The sequence below is a fragment of the Apium graveolens genome, chromosome 8, assembly GCF_009905375.1.
Source record: "Apium graveolens cultivar Ventura chromosome 8, ASM990537v1, whole genome shotgun sequence".
Lineage (NCBI taxonomy): Eukaryota > Viridiplantae > Streptophyta > Magnoliopsida > Apiales > Apiaceae > Apium > Apium graveolens.
This window is the reverse complement of record NC_133654.1, coordinates 236,186,572-236,205,637: the sequence shown is the minus strand read 5'-3', so window position 1 is coordinate 236,205,637 and position 19,066 is coordinate 236,186,572. Positions and strand designations below refer to the sequence as shown.

The 19,066-nt window shown below is 33.4% G+C and overlaps 1 protein-coding gene across 1 annotated transcript; it reads right to left on the bottom strand.

Annotated features, from left to right (window-relative positions):
• Positions 1-16,264: 16,264 nt before the first annotated feature.
• On the bottom strand, positions 16,265-17,635 carry LOC141680460 (uncharacterized). The gene is made up of 5 exons (XM_074486682.1): positions 17,435-17,635; positions 17,067-17,279; positions 16,869-16,961; positions 16,661-16,777; positions 16,265-16,465 (listed from the first exon to the last, which is right to left on the bottom strand). The coding sequence occupies exons 1-5, from the start codon at positions 17,633-17,635 to the stop codon at positions 16,265-16,267; spliced, it is 825 nt and encodes a 274-aa protein (XP_074342783.1).
• Positions 17,636-19,066: the final 1,431 nt, after the last annotated feature.

Here is a 19,066-nt window from a genome sequence, read left to right as displayed (position 1 = left end):
AACACCGGATGATTAAATAAAAAATATTCAAAATTTTGATTTTGCCATTGAAAAGTCAGTATTTGGAAGCATATATCTGTATACATATATTTATTAGTGAACCATATTATTCTAGAACTTGTACTTACAAAAAACACATCTCTATATATTAATTATATTATATTTTGGGTCTATCTACTATATCTTGGGTCAAAAAAAGGTAATTGACTTGTCTTTTTCTAGTTTCTACGCACTCGGTTTGACACGACTCACGAGCTCCAACCCACCCACCTCCCCCAACCCACCCACCTCCCCTCTCGACCCATCTCTATAACGGTTTGCTTTCAATAGGTTTTTGATTCATGGATCTGTTTTACAAACCTTGCTCTCTCCCTCTCGATATATATGACGGTGAGCCTTTAACGGTACCAAATGAGGGGATTATTTATTTTAAGCCTCTCCCTAATCGACTATACTTTACCAGCGCCAATGATGTTTTTGGGTTCTATGGGAATCTCCAGGTTCGATTGATTTCTTAGTGGTGCATCTCCCGTGAGATTGATTGCTTTGTTGGTATTTAGGGTTCTTCATAAATAAGTACATTACACCCTCTGTTTTTGTTAATTGTCCAAAGTTGTGTGTTTTATGACTTCGAGTAAATAATGTTAGAACAATTTTTGTTTGTGGCCAACATTAGGCTACTTTTGCAGTTTACAGGAAAGGGGACCAGTAGAGAGAAAAAGAAAGACACCGAGGAAAGAAGGAGATTGGGACCAATAGAGAGAATAAGAAAGACGCCGAGGAAGGAAGGATTACTACTGGTTTCTCTCTCTCTCTGTACGTTGTTTATTGTGTGAGTTTGTTATGGTAAGTGTGATTCTTGTCATCTGTAACTAGAATTGAAATTAAGGCGGGAAACTTATGTGATGTTGTCATGTGTGACAGGAATTGAAACTGAGGCTGTAAAGTTGTGTGAAATAATGTAATGTAATTTAATTGCTCATTTTGCTATTTTTGAGAGGGAAATTGTATTCGAGTCTTGTTATGCAGATATATGCATTCAGAGTTTGGTCTTCTATAGTGTTACTATTTGTTGTCACATTCCCATTTGTTGTCAAATCGTTTAAGAATTGCACAATCACTGGCTCTCTGTTTTATTAGTTGAAGCTAATAACGCTAAGTTATTAGCTACTCAACCTAAGTACTAGTAAAAGAAAACTGAATTATATCAACTCCGCATTACCTTTAACTTCATAACGTTATCACAGATAACAGGAGGGATTCTTGATTGCTGAGTTTATTTAATTAGGACAAGGATTAGGAACAATAGCATATGTAGACTAATATCTAGAATATAATATGTTAATATTAAATAGATAAGAAACGTTTTCTAATAAACATTTCTCTTAACTGACCAAGCTAATAGATATAATAGGTTCTTAATTTTTTTTGTCTTGACCTATTCTTTACATAACAGATGAATAAATATAATAGGTACTTGTTCTAGTTTCAGACATATTTAACAACTTATACACGTTAAACTTGATATTGATAACATAGATGCTTCTGTAGTCTAATTTATTTTGGTTTATATTGTGCATTTTTTACACTTGATCCTCACTATAATGGCAGTGATGAGTCAAGCAAAGAGTAAATGGTGTGGCTGGAAAATCATTGTTGATAGCAAGATAATATATTTCCTCCAGCAGAATAAGTTCTATAATCTTTTTTAATCAAGGGGGGCAAAATGGTACACATGAATTATGGTGAAAAGGTGGATAGGTGCAAGGTCTTAACAACCCAGTTTCCAACGAGGCTCAACAGGTTGGTTACCTGTTTTCTTAGTGATGCACCAATACGATCAATTTGTATGTTATGCTTTGCCTCTGCTATGCTCTTCAGCTGTTGTAATGAATTAAATTGGGGACGCTTGAATCCTTTTACGGAGGTTTAGAACATTATGATTGTCGATATTTAGGCATAATGCTACTGATATATTCTTGTACTTCAATTTAAATGAAAAGCCCAGGACACATATTTTTGAAAAATTAATTCGTAAAGATTTTGAAGTTTTGTTTTGGTTGAACAGGAAACGATGATTGAGTTTGTTATTAATATAGATGATGACGGTGTTGTATAATCTGTTTGTGAGCAGCCTTTGTTTGGTATAATTAAAGATATTGTGGTTTTGAGATGGAACAGGAATTTTCATCAGCAAAGTCGGCAGGTTCGATTTCATGTGTCTCATTTTTTTGAATGGCTATGGAAATGTTAGATGAGATGTTAATATGTGGTAGGTTTATTAAATTTTGTTGGGTGAATAAAATGAAGGCATATTATTTTATATTTGGTAGATGATGATTTGCTTGTTCCTTTATATTTTGAGTCGATAAGTTTTAGTGATATATATGTTGTCAATGTAGGTTATCCCTCGTCTCAAATTCAACTCTCAAGTCCTGGAAACTCGATGCATCAAACTTTTAGGATGATGCTAACTATAGATTCCAGGTAAGTTACTGTAGTTAATTTAAGCATATACCTTTAATTTTTGAGTGGACTATCGGGATAGGTATTTGTTTAATATATGTAACTTGGGTTTTACTAGATATAATTCCTGAAGCAGTATAGTATCTCTTAGAATACATTTGTATATATTCTACATAATCTTTGTAGTTCTATAATATTATGATGTTCTCTTCTTATAGCGAAATTGGAAGTCTGCAATATCTACGTATAGAAAATATTCCCAGAGGTAGTTTAATGTTTTAAACTTTTCTTGTGTTTTGGGGCTTTTTATTTAATTGGTCAACATGAAGTGTTGTCAAATTTAATAGTTTTTGTATTGATTATTTTAGGAGTTGATAGATTTTGTTAAATACCAATCAAAAGTTTTGCCTCCAAGTGGTAGAAGAGAGCATGACAAAAAGATGTTGCCAAGAGAGGGCATTACAAGAAGTTGTTGCAAGGGTACTGAGGGAACTTTTACCATCAGAAAAGATCAGGGGAACAAAACATCCATACACTAGAGCAATAGTGTTCTTAACGGCGTTTAAAATTTTAAAATTTTGTACCTACTAGATATGTAAAATTTTATATCAAGATCAAAGTCTCAATTTTTTATCATACTCTCTATTTGCTATTCTAAGTAATACACGCGCTGGTGTATTTAGGCAGTGGCGTCTAATTTTTGTAAAAAATTAAAGTGACTTAATGCGTCGGTTATTTGTGGAAGGCGACACCTATGCTCTAGTTTTAAGCGTCGGTTATTTTAAAGATGACACCAATGGTTTAACTTTAAGCGTCGCGTTTGACTTAAACCGTTGCTTTTGAATGAATTTAAGGTGTCGGTCATGTAATTAACTGACGCCTTTGGATGACTTTTAGTGTCGGGCTTTAAATTGACCGATGCTTATGGATTACATTTAGTGTCGGTCTTGTAATGAACCGACGCCTTTACTAAATTATTAGCGTCGTTTGTTAACCGACACCACAGATACACACCTATAGCGTCCCCTTCATATACTACGCCATAATGCCGACGCCAAATGTCAATTTTAACGGACGCTAGAAGTCAATTTTGTACTAGTGAACACATTTTTTTTCAAATAATCTAAAAAAACATGTATTAGAGGAATGGGTACAATGAAAATGAAGAAGATGGTACATTTTGTAAGCCTAAATATATATAATTATTTTACCAATGTTCAGAATCATTTGTTTACACTACTATTGTTGCATACACACATTATCTTTTCCAAGATTTAATCTTTTCTATCTCTTGGCAGGCATTTCAAAGAGGATTAGTCATAGTTCATCATTAACATGTAAAAATCACTAGAAACACTGTATGGTTCATTTTTAATTAAATTTAAGATTCACTCTTGTTATCTCTTTGTTATGTTATGATAATTGTTGTCAGGCTGCTACTTTTAATAAAAATTTGTAAAGAATGTAGTCTCTAGAGGTTTCTAAACTTAGCACGGTCTATTTTTTAATAGATTATATTTACTTTATTATTTTAAAAAAGTTGTCATGACAGGTTATAAGTTACCAACCATAAATGATTAACCAGAAATGATTTACCTTCATAAGTGTGAGGTTTTTTTTGTTTTGCAAATTAATTATAAGAAATGATCATAGTTTTAGACTTGTCCTATGAGCACTCTCCATATCCGCATAAGATATTAAATCTCTAAAACACAATTAATGAAAGCGAAGATTGTGGATTAGAGTTTAGTAAAAAGAAAGCGCACAACATGTGGACCCGAGTTGAAAAAAAGTTGAACATGGTAAGTCTTTTTCGGATATTCACGAGCCACCAAGATCAAGTTGCAAGATTCAGCAAACATCAAGATATTTTATTAATTTTTTTTGTTATTTAATTGCACCTGCTTAATATTTTACTATGTTAAATTCACCCATGGCCTTTTCATCTAATTGCATCACACTTAATTTCCTTCAGCTTCAGAGGACATATACCTATTAGAAGTTCTTTACGAATAACCTTTTTTCTGTTATGTTTGTGCATATGGCACGTAACTTCCATTTTTCTTAAGACTGTAATAGTGCGTAACAAATAAACTTGTGGATGCTTTCATTTCTGTTTTCTCAAGATTCTCCTTATAAGAGCTACAATTTTTGATGTCATGAAAGTATTGGTCAATTAGGATGACAAATTAAGAATTATATAGTAGTTCACAGTTCAATTATAACTTTAATATGTTAGACTTAATTACTCTATTACCAGAAATATTTAATTTTTTCCTCGTAACCCCTTCGACTACACATACCATTTGTGTGGATATTAGGTTTTAGTTAGAATGCTTCTTTCTGGAAACTAGACACTTCAACTTCAAGTAATTTAGTATACTAAGATTTAAAAGTCATCATAACAACTTGTTTCTAGAGTGAGATTTCAATACCTAACTATTACTTGGAAATTAAAAGTTGGTTGGTTTATAAACTTTCCAGATGCTATGACAACTTTGCGTGAAATTGAAATAGAAGACGTAATTAATAATTGGAATTCATTTTTTAAAGTAAAATTACCCATTCCCGCAAGACCAATTTATCGATTTTCTGATGATCAAGATCTAATTGAGAACATTAAAAGCTTCTGTGCTATTCTATTGGTCTCACTAGAGGTTACTCTTTTAGTAACTATCCAGTAAAATGTGTTTTTGTTACTTTCAGATGACGTGATACGTGTCATAATGGTGGCATACAACATCTTAGCGAATATATTACTGTATCTTTTAGAACTGAGTGTCTTGTTCTGGAAACTTCTTCAATTAAGAGACTGAAGTTTTTCGTTCTCAGTTGTAGCAGTGGTGAATTATTTGGTTGTACAGAGTATATTTTATAGAATGGAAATTAGGTCCTTGTATGTATGATGATTTGATTCATCATTTCCACAATGCCACAAATTGTCAGAATTAGGATAATATGCTACCTTGGCTGGAAGAACATGACCATAGCCTACAAAGTGGCTTAGTGAATGTAAGCAAATGATATTATGCCGAATTAAATTATTAAATTATGGTAATAGGAGAGGTACTATAAATATTAATTCTTTAGTGGATTGAATTAATCTTTTTTGATATTGGGCTCAGCCAAGAATGTGATTAAAAGGCCCGACCTAACTGTCCATGATCCATGTTATAGCATATATGTATATTATAATTCTCTAAAGAATTAAGTTTGATTAGAAAAAGTTAGGATTTTGAAGTAGCTACACACAGAGGCAGCAAAGAACAATTTTTTACAGAACTTTGATACTTAAGAAGAGGTAAACTTTGGGAGATCAAAGCCTCAATTCACTCAATGAGAATAAGGGAATACAACAGAAAAATGTAGAATTGATTCGGTTTTTATCATATAAATTAGGGTTAATATTCTATTCGTACTTATTAGTTTATTATTATAAAATACAGCACCATGATTCATTCTAATTGTGATGATGCATTTTATGATATTAACATAATAAGTATGAATAAAATATTGACCTTGATCACTCCGCTGCAAGCGATTGAATCCCACGTTCTTCTGTTGTATTCCCTTATTGCTTTTGAGCCAAGTGTGGCCTTCGATCCCCCAAGGTTTACCTCCCCTGAAGTTTCGATGTTCTTAGAAATTTGTTCTTAGCTTCCTCCATGAGTGGTTACCCAAAAATCCAAGCTTTTTCCGAACAAACTTTAGAGAAAGAAAATATATGAAGGCTACAACATGTATACTTGACAATTAGATCGGGCGTTCTAATGATATTTTGGGCCGAGCCCAACCTGTTTAAATATTAATTCAATCAACTAAAAAATAATATTTGCACAATATCTCCTAATCCCGAAATTAAACTATTTAATTAGGCTCCATATTATTTTCCTCGCGTATGTTTACTAAAACACTTTCTATATGCCGATTATGTTCTTCCAACTACACTAGCAAACTATCCTATTTCTGATTATATATGATATTATGAATAAAATGAATCAATCATCAGGTAAACAAGGACACAATTTTGCCCTCTAAAATACCCTATGTACCAACAAATAATTTACCACTGCTACATTTGAGAATGAAAAACTTTACCCTTTTAGATGAAAAAGTTTCCACAACAAGATACTCAATTCGAAAAGCTACACAAACGTGTTCACTGAGATGATGTTTGACAACATTTATGAAATGTATCACCTCATCTAAAGGAAAGAAAAACACATTTACTAGATAGTTACTAAATATGTAACCTTTAATATGGGATAATAGACTGACATAAAAGCTTTCACTGTACTCAACTAGATCTTAACCATTACAAAATCAATAAATTAGTCTTATGAGAATGGGTAATTTTGGTGAAAGAGATTTGTCCGAGTTAATAATTACAAATTTAGTTACAACCTTACATATAGTTGTTATTGTCTTAGGAGAGTTCACAACAACCTAAATTTTCTCCTAACCTGATTTATTTCTAGAAACATTGGTGAACAACACAACCTTTGTCAAATAATCTAAAGAATCTTGTACCAGTGGAATGAGTACAATAAAAATGAATAAGATAATACATTTTGTAAACCTAGAGATATATAATTATTGTACCAATTTTCATATTTATTTTTTACATTATTGATTTACACATTTTATCTTTGCCAAGATTTTATCTTTTTTATCTTTTGGTATCGGGCATTTTAAAGGCGATTCGTTATGGTACAACATTAACCATTAAGAATTACCAGAAAAACTATATCGTTCATTTTTCATAATATTTAAAATTTACTCTTGTTATCTCTTTATTATGTTATTAGAATTTTTATAATGCTACATTTAAGAAAAAATTATAAAAAAATACAGTTACTTAAAATTTCTAAACTTTGATGGTAGTCTATTTTCTAATAAATAATATTTACTTTATTATTTGGGAAACTGGATTTTTTCGTCTCCCAACTTATCGTGTTTTTAGGAATTTATCATTCAAGTATTATTTTTTTCTTTTACTCACTAATGTTAGGTTCGTATTTGTTTTTAGTCACTAACGTTAGGTTGGGATTTGATTATTAGCATTATGTCAATTTTTGGTAGCATTATTAAAATATAATGGTAGTCTGTGATATTTTAATGATTTGATATATGTCTATATCTTTATATATAGTACTCCATATGTCCGCGAGACGTTTACCTTGGTGATGAGATTTTAACAAGCATTTTAAGGCTCCTAAAAGATGTAGTTTCATGAATTATTTATAATTTTTTTCTTGCAATCCGTGCTAAAATTATTGGGAAATAAAAAAATAAAAAATTCAATATAATCAAATTAGTAAACTAATCATAAAGTACTTATAAAAAAAATTAAAAAATTGCATATCAATATTTTACCAAATGACACTTTCAAACAAGAAATGTTTTACCTTAATAACTGTGAGGTTGTTTTTGTTTTATTAATTAAATATAAGAAATGGTCATAGTTTTAGACTTGTCGTATGAGAACTTTCCATATTCACATAAGATGACATATACCTATTACAAGTGCTTTACGAATAACCTAAAAAAAATTATTGTGTTTCTGCAAATGGCATAGTGTATAACAAGCAAACTCATGGATGCTTTCAATTTTGTTTCCTTAAGTTTCTCCAGATAAGAGCGAAATGTCATAAAAGTGTTGGCCAATTAGGATAATATTTTAAGAAAGATACAATAGTTCACATTTCAATTATAACTTATGTAAGACTTAATTACTCTATTACCCGAAATATTCAATTTTTCCATCGTAACCCCTTTGACTACACTTGACATTTGTGTGGATATTAGACTTGAGTTAGAATGCTTCGTTCTGGAAACTAGACACTTCAACTTCAAGTAATGTAGTATACTGGGATTTAAAAGTCATCATAACAACTTGTTTCTAGAGTGAGATGTCAATACATAACTTAGAAATTAAAAGCTGGTTGGTTTGTAAACTTTCGAGATTCCATGACAACTTTGCGTGAAATTACAACAGAATACGTAATTAATAAATGGAATTCATTTTTTAAAGTAAAATTACCCCTTCTCACAAGACCGATTTATCGATTTTGTGACAGTCAAGATCTAGTTAAATATAGTTAAAGCTTCTCTACCAGTCTATTAGGTCTCATTGGAAGTTACACTTTTAGTAACTATATAGTAACGTGTTTTTGTTGCCTTGAGATGACATGATACATGTCATAATGGTGGCATACAACATCTTAGCGAATTTGTTATTATATCTTTTAGAGCTGTGTGTCTTGTTCTGGAAACTTCTTCAATTAAGAGAGTGAAGTTTTTCTATCTCAGTTATTGCAGTGCTAAATTATTTGTTGGTACATAGAATATTTTGTAGAATGGAAATTGTGTCCTTGTGTGAATGATGATTTGGTTCATCATTTCTACAATGTCACAAATTGTCATAATTAGGATAATATGTTACTTTGGCGGAAAGAACATGACCACTACCTAGAAAGTGGCTTAGTGAATGTAAGCATATGATATGCTGCCGAATTATATAATTAAATTGCGATATTAGGAGAGGTACTACAAATATTAATTCTTTAGTGGGTTGAATTAATATTTACTAATATTGGGCTCAATCAAGAATGTCATTAGAAGGCCCGATCTAACTGTCCATGATCCATGTTGTAGCATATATGTATATTATCTTTCTCTAAAGACTTAAGTTTGGTAAGAAAAAGCTAGGATTTCGGAGTAGTTATCAGAACTTAAGATATCAGAAGATATTTATCAGGAGATAATATCAGGACTTAAGAAGACATTCAGATAAGGAAGGCGGCTGATTGAAAGGAAAGAAGATTAAGACAAACACAAGAAGAGATATATATGGAGAAGAATTCTATGAAGAATAGAAGACTTGGAGGAGAAGATAACTAATTGATATATTTTAGAATGCAGACTTATATTCGATATCAATTAGAAGATTATCTTGTAACTGTGTGTCTATATAAACACAGCATAAGGTTTACACTAGGTGTGTTATCATAATCGAGAATATTATTCATTGTAACCCTAGCAGCTCTCGTGATATTTGTTCATCACTGAGAGAGAACGGTTCCATTATAATACTGTTTTATTAATAAGATTATTCTGTATTTCATACTTGTGTTCTTATTCGATTTCATTGTAGTATACACTGTATTCAACCCCCTTCTACAGTGTGTGTCACCTAACAAGTGGTATCAGAGCCTATTTGTTAACACATATACAGTAAAGATCCAAAACAATCATGTCTGAAGAAGAACAAACTCCAACCAAGCCCACCAAAACTGAATAAACTCCAAAGACTCAAATCCATAATCGATATGAGACTATTAGAGTTCCCGTACTAAAACCTTCTAAGTATCCCATATGGAAAGTGAGGATGACTATGTTTCTGGAAGCTACAGATCTAGAATACCTTGACAGAATTAACGAAGGACCACATAAGCCAACCAAGCTCTCTGTTGTAGTTGCAGATTAGCCAGCAATGACTGTACCAAAGGAGAAAAGTGAATATACAACTGAAGATATCTCATCTATTGCCAAGGATGCAAAGGTAAGGCATTTGCTGCATAGTGCCATTGATAATGTCATGTCAAAAAGGGTAATTAACTGCAAGACTGCAAAGGAGATATGTGATGCCTTGGAAACAAGATGCCAGGGAACTGATACAATTAAGAAGAACATGAGGACTATACTCACACAAGAGTATGAGCACTTTGACTCAAAACCTGACGAGTCATTAACTGGTTTATATGACAGATTTGTCAAACTCTTGAATGATCTGTCACTGGTGGATAAGGAATATGATCTTGAAGATACTAATCTTAAATTCCTTTTAGCTCTTCCTGAAAGTTGGGATTTGAAGGCAACAACTATAAGAGACAACTATGCTCTTGATGAAACTACTCTTGATGAAATATATGGTATGCTCAAAAATCATGAACTTGAGATGGATCAAAGAAGCAAGAGACATGGGAGAAAGTCAAGAACAGTTGCTCTTAAGGCCGAGGAGGAATCCCCCAAAGTGGCTGCCTCAAAGAAAGGCAAAGGAAAGGCTCTCATCACAAAGTCTGATTCAGATTCATCAAGTTCTGATGATGATGATGAGGATTCAGAAACTGAAAGTCTATCTGAGATGGATGCTGATGAAGAGTTGATGAGATTGTGTGCTTTTATGGTGAAGGGCATAAAAAAGATAGCTTACAGGAAATTCAGAAAGGGAAAGAAGTTTTCCAGGAAAAGTGGAAGTTCTGATAAGAAGGGATTCAGAAAATCTGAAGGCAAAGCAAGAAAGTCTGACATAGGAGATTACTCAAATGTTAAATGCTACAATTGTGGTGAGAAAGGCCACATATCTCCTGATTGCAAGAAAGGAAAAAGTGACAAAGGCAAGGCACTTGTCACAAAGAAGAAAAGCTAGACAGACACTTCAGATTCTGAACATGAGGTGAACTATGCCTTGATGGCAAATGCTGATAGCAATTCTGAAGCTGCTGAGTTAAAGGTACCTCAAATAACTTATGCTTTTCATACTGATGATATTACTGAGTTGAGATCTTATCTTAAAACCATATTCATTAGCTATAGAGATCAGACCTTAATATGTGATAGGTTAACTTCTGAAAATCTGGCTTTTAAGAAAAGGAATGACTATTTAGAAAAAGAGTTAGTTATGGTCCATCAAACTCAGAAAGAAAGAGATGATGCATTTTATGTTAGAGATGAAGTGTTAAAATTGAATCAATCTCTAAAAACTGAGTTAGAAAAGGAAAGAGAGATTATCAGGACTTGGACTAACTCTGGCAGAACAACTCAGAACTTACTAAGTAGTGGAAACTGGAAAGAGGGCTTAGGTTATGGAGATGATAAAAGTGAAACAGAAACTAAACAAATTAAGCCAATTATTGTTAAACAGACTAATAAGCCAAAGGTAAATCCTGGTAAGTTTGTAGCTAAAACTGTAAAATCTGATTCTGAAAAGATGAAAGATAATGATACAGAAGTTTAGGCAGAGTCAACTTCTGACAAATTAAAATAGGATAAACCAGCTGAAGTTAACATAGGCTTAATGACAAAGAAGCAGCTTAAGTATAAGCTGAAAAAGATTAAGGATGTAAACAAGGTAAAACCACCTAGGAAAAATAGGACTGGAAAGGAAGGTGTGAACAAAAGAAATAATTATAAGTCTGTTCCTAATGCTCCTAGAAAGAAATGCAATAAATATGGAAACACTAACTATCTTGCTTCTTTTTGAAGGAAAAATAAGGATATAAATTCTTTACCTCCTAAATCAGGAGTTAAGAGTCAGTCTATTAGGTTTAAACCTCAAAATCCTTGTTTTTATTGTGGTAGTTTATAGCATTCCATTTATTCTTGTAAGGAATATCATAGTTTGTACTATGATTATTATCAAATAAAACCTTCTTTAAAGAAAGTTAGCATTATTCCTTCTAGTATAAGTTCTGATCCAAAGTCTGATACTGTAAGTTCTTATAAGAAAAATCTTAACATAAACTCTGATGTTAAATCCGCTGTAAATGTTAACAAACTTAATAAGGCCATAGGATCCAAGCAAGTATGGGTCCTTAAAACTAATCATTAGTGGTCTTTGTGATTGCAGACAACAGGAAAAACATCTTAGTTCTGGACAGTGGATGTTCAGGTCATATGACTGGAAATAAAGCCCTACTATCAGACTTTGTGGAGAAAACTGGCCCAGGAGTTTCTTATGGAGATGGAAACATGGGAAAAACTCTGGGATATGGCAATATCAATTTTGGGAATGTCATCATTGAAAAAGTAGCTCTAGTCTCAGGACTTAAATACAATCTGCTAAGTGTTAGTCAAATATGTGACAGAGGTTATCATGTGGATTTCTTTGAAGAACAATATGAAGTTGTAAGCAAATCTAGAGGCAAAGTTGTTCTGAGGGGATACAGGCATGGTAACATGAAGCTAAGCTTTCAACAAGTTATGATGGTTCTGCAATCTATCTGTTAAGCAGAGCATTAATTGAAGAAAGCTGGAATTGGCACAAGAAACTCTCTCATTTAAATTTTAACAATATAAATGAACTAGTCAAGAAAGATCTTGTGAGAGAACTGCCAAAATCAGTATTTGCTCCTGATGGCCTCTGTGATTCATGTCAAAAGGCGAAACAAAGAAAATCTTCATTCAAGAGCAAGACTGAATCTTCAATTCTTGAGTCTTATCACCTACTAAATGTTGATTTATTTGGTCCAGTGAATGTCATGTCTATTGCAAAGAAGAAATATGCTATGGTCATAGTATATGAGTTTACTAGATACACATGGGTGTATTTCTTGCACACAAAAAGTGAAACTGCATCTATCTTGATTGATCATGCACTACAAGATTTTCAGGCTCCCACAACTGTTTTTCCCGGTCGTATGGTATATAAAATTTCTGTTGACTATCGAGGAGCCGTGTGATTGATTTCAGACAACGGTTCCATTAACCGTTACCAGAAACGATTAACACAACCGTTTTAGCTGCTTGTTGGAATGTATTTTTTACAACTTTTTGTTATGAACAATCTTTGTTGGAAGAAGCTACAGGCAATAGTTTGTCCATAATACATAACGGTTTTAAACAGTCAAGCTAGAGTAACAAAAATCAACCGTATATCTTTTTCAAATAACCGTTAATCCGAGATTGTGTTGTTTGAAAGCTTGATTATAACATTTAACTAGAAAAACTGTTATATGAGTTTGTTTTTTACAGCAGTTTGAACTTTTAGTGTTGTAAAACAAGCATAGAAACAATGTTGTTTTTAAAGCTTATACCATTGCCTTTAAACAATGTTGTAGTTAAGTATTGTCTTGAAGCTCTTTAGACAATATTTTCAGTTTAACTCTCTTGTCGTGTAAGTCTGCAGTCAACACTTTTAACCTTTTACCGTTATATGAAGTGCTTGACACAATGGTTAACCTGTTTTTGCAAATTTGATCATCTTAGTCAACTGTTATGAAAATGTTATATTGTTGTCCCAATTAATCTGGTACAATGGTATTTTTTATTTGAAAACACAATTATCTGATGTTGTGTAAAAGTTTTTATATGAAATTCGCCTTTCGAACAAACCCCTAGTAACACTTAAAACAAGATATTCCCACAATCAACATCAATCCATTCAAAACAAACCAATCCATTCAACCAAAAGAAACACACAGAAACACAAACACAACTTGAAACTGGTCGATTTACCAATCCATTCAAAACAAACCAAATACAAGTTATAGCGTATCCATCTTTGAAATCAACCAAAATAAATCTGCTAACCAATGTACGGAAACCTAAATCCCCAAAATAGATTTAAAACCAAACTACAGACCATGCAATTCACTTATAGATTGAGACAAAATCTACCAAAATACCAACAATTCAGTCTAACCAACATCAACTGCATAATTAAAAAGAAACTGAGTAACTAGTTCAACAAAAGATCCTGACTGTAAACACCTAGTTTGCGTGGCGTTTCATGAAATATTTTGCAAACTCAATACAGATCTCATTGATGTCATCGGCCGTATACTCCAAGTTTGACCTGCGCATCCACTGAAAAAACACAAAAAAATATAGACAAGTCACAAGTACTATTGTACGAGTAAGAGTATATAGTCAATCAGAAATCCACAAGTGAAAATCTCACCTTGGCCGCAAACTCAAGTTCTTTGTCCTCAACGATCTCCTTCATGTAACGCATCACAAACATGCCACAATCCTTGCTTCCTGCCTGGACCGGAACTCCCTGAAATTTTAAAAAAAAGTAACTAAGTAAAACGATGTCCTTAAATGGCATACATAAAACATGAGCAGAATAGATTAATACCGCCATGTTCTCCCACAATATTTTCTTCTTCGCAACCTTGTTCAGATCCTCTTTGTAAATTTTAATGGCACTGCAACCACATAAAAACCAACAAAAAAATCAAATCACTGAAAAATATGTGGTCTTTCATGGTTCAAGACTACATGCACAGAAATTATAAATTGAACTTACTTGTCCACAACATCGACCCATTCCCCATTAGCAATTCGACATTTGAGAGGGTCCATGTAGTAGACAATCTACGCCTCAGGATTTGCAACAGTCAGAGTCCAATGGTTGCTACTCAAATTGCAACAATTGAACACCATGTTAATATTAATATTGTACTCAAGCAAATCTTGTACTAATGCACACCATGTTGCCAACATTAATAACCCAAAAATAATCCAAGGTGACACATCCTCACTTATTTTAAATATCAACCTACTGTAAAAATTCAACCCAAAAATTTAAACAAACATTTCCAGTTATAAACTCAGTAATTAAACTTATGAATTTCACTGAATATTATCAGATTTAACCTTAAAATTTGAATTTCACTTATGATGCTCTTAAAAAATCAACTAATATACTGCAGGACATATAATCATGTTTAACCACAAAATTATATTAGAATGTCTACGCGGATATTCTATTAAAACATACATGGCATTGTAAGGCAATAGGAAGTATTGTCCTTTCTTAGCATTCTTAAAATGTGCAGCCAGTGCACGTGACCTCTGGCCTGCCTTACCATATCCGATGGCACCAATCGTGCTCGGATCTACAAACCTTATCATGCTACTCATCTTCTGTTTTCTGACATGGTCATTTAACAAGCTACATATAAAATGAGCAGTAGTGAGTAGAGTATGATAAGGGACTATCTACAAAAAAATAATTAAATATGTGGAGAAACTTACTGAATAAAAAGGCAAATGACAGAGCCTGAAATTTCACCTCCAGAGCACACCGCATAAATATCTGATAAGTAAATGACATGTTTCTTTGTCGAGGCAAAGGCTTCTTTGCATAGGTCAAAAGAAACAGTCCTCCCATCAGTTAGGGCACCCTGTGCCCATGTCCACAAGCGCTTAAGTGCAGATGGGTAATTTTCATCCATCTCAAGGAAAAACTCCGGTTCAACATCTGCAACCACTTTAAACGTCTTCTTCATTTTATTTTTCTTGCCTTTCTGCAAAAAAATAACCATGTTAAAATAGTATGAAATACATACTACATGCAGTAAAAATACTAATAGAAAAAGATTATGACCTTTGGAGTTGACAAAACATTAGAAGTGTTACTGTTCCCTGAGGTTAGCAGGCTTCTCGGCCATGGGATAAGAGTTCCTACGGCTTGTTCCACAGTCACAATTTCATCACCGACGGGGAAGGGAATCTTGGAATCACCTTGAATGACTTGAGTGATTGACACTCTTGCATTCTCTTCACCAAGTCTTACTCCATAAATTGTCTGCTCTCCACCTTTAGGAACGACTACTTCATCAATCCTCGCACAAGCTACAATGTTGCTGAGCGATCCTACAGCCAATTTCATCAAAGAATTATCTAAATCATTCACTTTCACCTACTCACATGTCTTCTCCTCAATAAACCTAACACTTTCATCCTCCCCGACCACCTTCTGAGTATCCTCACGTTCCTCCGCAAAATCAATAAACAAAGTATCAATCCTCTTAAACTTCTGAACACCCCCCTCTTTTTCAACCGCAATTTTCTTCTTTGCAGCTTCAGGTGTATAAGGATTCTTTACACCTATATCCCCGTCAACCCCGTCATCAGAGTGACAACTTGCTTGTTGGGAAGTGTGTTTCAGACTACCATCTTGTTGTACAGGTTTTTTCAAAATCTCTTCCCTGAGCTTCTCCATTTCTGCAGCCCAGAAAGCATCTCTCTCCTTGATAATCTTTGGAGTTTCCTCTGCCATGAATCTCTAAACTCTTTCCTGTATCTTTTCATCCATTGTCTTGGCTTTCTTTTGCCTAGGGAGATCAAAGTAAATGCTCTGTTTTACATGAACACCTTGGCCACGGACCCTCCCACCATGCTCAGGCTTACCAAGCGCCAGGGTTAAAATATCATCAACACCTTCTGCTTTTAGTGTCCCTTCCTTAACCTCCTTTTTCAGTTTTTCCTACAATATTACGAGTACCATATCATCAGTATGTGTTATTTCCATATAAAAGACTAATCCAATTATGTAAATGTCAAACTTGTGCATGGAGTATAATATGGAATTCAAAGTTTGCTAACAATTTAGGGAAAAAAGGTTCTAATTAAATGACGAGGTAGTGAACAAACTGAATTAAGACACAAATTTATTACTTACAATTTCCTCTGCTTTTTTCTGAACAATGTCACTTAAAAAAATTTCATCTTTGTCCTTCCTTGCGAGGACCCAGGTTGATGATCGATCAACTTCCTCTTCATCTGGATGAGATTGATACTGTATTCATATGTAGATGAACTCCTTAGTAATAGTATAAACATCAGTCACATTACTTGAGTAATAACTAAGTTGTTTCACTATTACTTACCCATTCATTCTCGAGGTTAGCATAACCTTTTCGAGACATGCGATGAGGATACACACTTAGCATCCTTCTTCCTACAGCTTCATCATGACATTTCTTCATAAAAAGCACAAGTTCGGTTATAAGATGATTAGTAAGTATATATTGTTCCAATGCTTAACAAGTCGTCAAGTGCTTCATAAATGCTAAGTAGAAACATACCAAAAACTCAGGTGACGTGCGATCAACAACAAATATATCCCAATGCGCTTTTTCTATAAAAGAAAAATCTGCAGGAGGATATGCCAGCATTTCAGGTTGATCTCGATAAGGGAGAATGTAATGTGTCGTCAGCCGACTTTTAAACTCCCTCCATTTTTGACCCGCCGAACGTAAAACCAACTTCTTAGCGGACGGAGGCAAAACAAAAGCCATCTACATATTGGAGCAATTTAAAATATATGAGATACACATCAGTACCAAATCAGCAAAAGCAGTTTTTAAAAAATGAGCAAGTTAAAAAAAACAATTTCAAGAATGAATATATAATGAAAGAAGCAAATCAACATAATATTTTTAATTTGTTTTACCAGCACACAGTCCCAAATCTTTGTCTTTACTTCATCATGTACACATTTCCAACTATCATGCCATATTGGTGGTTTGGTTCTCGCCAAAACCCCAATATAGGATTGGATCTCTGCCGCTTGAGGACCAAACGACTCTCCTTTACCATTTAAAGTTACTGTAAGTTTGTTTCCCATGATCTTCCGTCTCACAATTCGATGCATGGTTACACAGCCTCGCTTAAGCAGTTTTAGTCCTTGACTATCATTTATGGTGGTAACAGGCTTCGCTCGCTTCCTTTTTTCGAAATTTCTTTCTGCAAGGTTTCAGATATAGCCTTCTTCTTTACGGATTTCGGGGAAGAAGTGGACGGGGTGGGAGTCTCAGTGGGTGTCTGGTTATTATAGGACCTTGTCTTCCTTAAAGCCCTGATCACATTCATCGTACTCTGATGGGATGAAGATCGGTTGTTCCTTTTAAACTCCTTCGTCTTCTTCTCTATCCTTGGTGACTTTCTCGTCTTTAACTCTGACTTCTTTGAATCGATTGTCTTTTTAGGTGTAGCCATAATTTATATGCCATAGAAAAACAAACATATAAAACATAACAAACATAAAATATATAAACTAGGATATAGTCAAATATGCTAACATATAAACTAGCATATAGTCAAATATGCTAACATATAAACTAACATATAAACTAGCATACCAGTAAAACTTATAGACGTCTCCAATTGTCATTTAGTTAATAATTATTTATTTTAGAACATAAACTAGCATATATCTTCAGTAAATCATACATAAGTCAAGATTCACATAAAATTATTCCAATTCAGACAACATATATGCTTGATATTTTGTCAGAAAAAACATATATTAATCCATGAATTAGATCAGATAACATATGAATTAGATACATATGAATTAGATCATTTGCTAACATATAAAAGTCTCATTTGCTCAAATTTTATAACTCATATAAAAACCAGGAGGTACAGCAAATATGAGCATATTAACCATATCCGATTTATCAAACTTCAATTTCGAAAATCAAAATTAAAAAAAAAACAACAAAACCAAGCATAAAAAGGAATATAACATCTCAACAAACAAGGCAACCAATCATCAAATCATCGACCACCCAAATCATCAAATCATCCAACCAGAACATCCTCAAATCATCAGTAAAAGGGATTAAAAAGGAATATAAACATCATAAAAACCCCAAATACATAAAAAGGAATCATCAACCACCCAAACAAGAATCATCAGTAAACACCTCAACAAACAAGTCAACAACCATATAAAAAGGAATACAAATAGCATAAAAAGGAATAAACACAACCTTAATCGATTGAGCTGTTGCATGCAAATTTTATACACAAAACCCCAAATTTTGTAATCGAATGAAAACCCCAAATACATATAATCAAAAAACCACCCAAATCCATATACACAAAACCCCCAAATCTATAAAATCGAAAAACCCCAAAATAAGAAGCTATGAAATTGAAAACCCCCAAGAAAAAATCCCCAAAAATCTATGAAATATTTGCTCTAGGGTTGAGCATATACCTTACTAAGCTGGAGATGGAGTGATCGTGGGTATAATCGTTGAAATCTCCGCTAAGCTGGGGTTGAGTGATCGTGGGT

What these genes read in the sequence shown, in the direction of transcription:
- LOC141680460 (XM_074486682.1), bottom strand. Translation starts at nt 17,635, where the DNA reads ATGCATCGAATTGTGAGACGGAAGATCATGGGAAACAAACTTACAGTA. An exon ending in AGATTTGGGACTGTGTGCTG is followed by an intron (nt 17,280 to 17,434) that starts GTAAAACAAATT and finishes TCCAATATGTAG; the next exon opens with ATGGCTTTTGTTTTGCCTCC. An exon ending in GCACGTCACCTGAGTTTTTG is followed by an intron (nt 16,962 to 17,066) that starts GTATGTTTCTAC and finishes CTTTTTATGAAG; the next exon opens with AAATGTCATGATGAAGCTGT.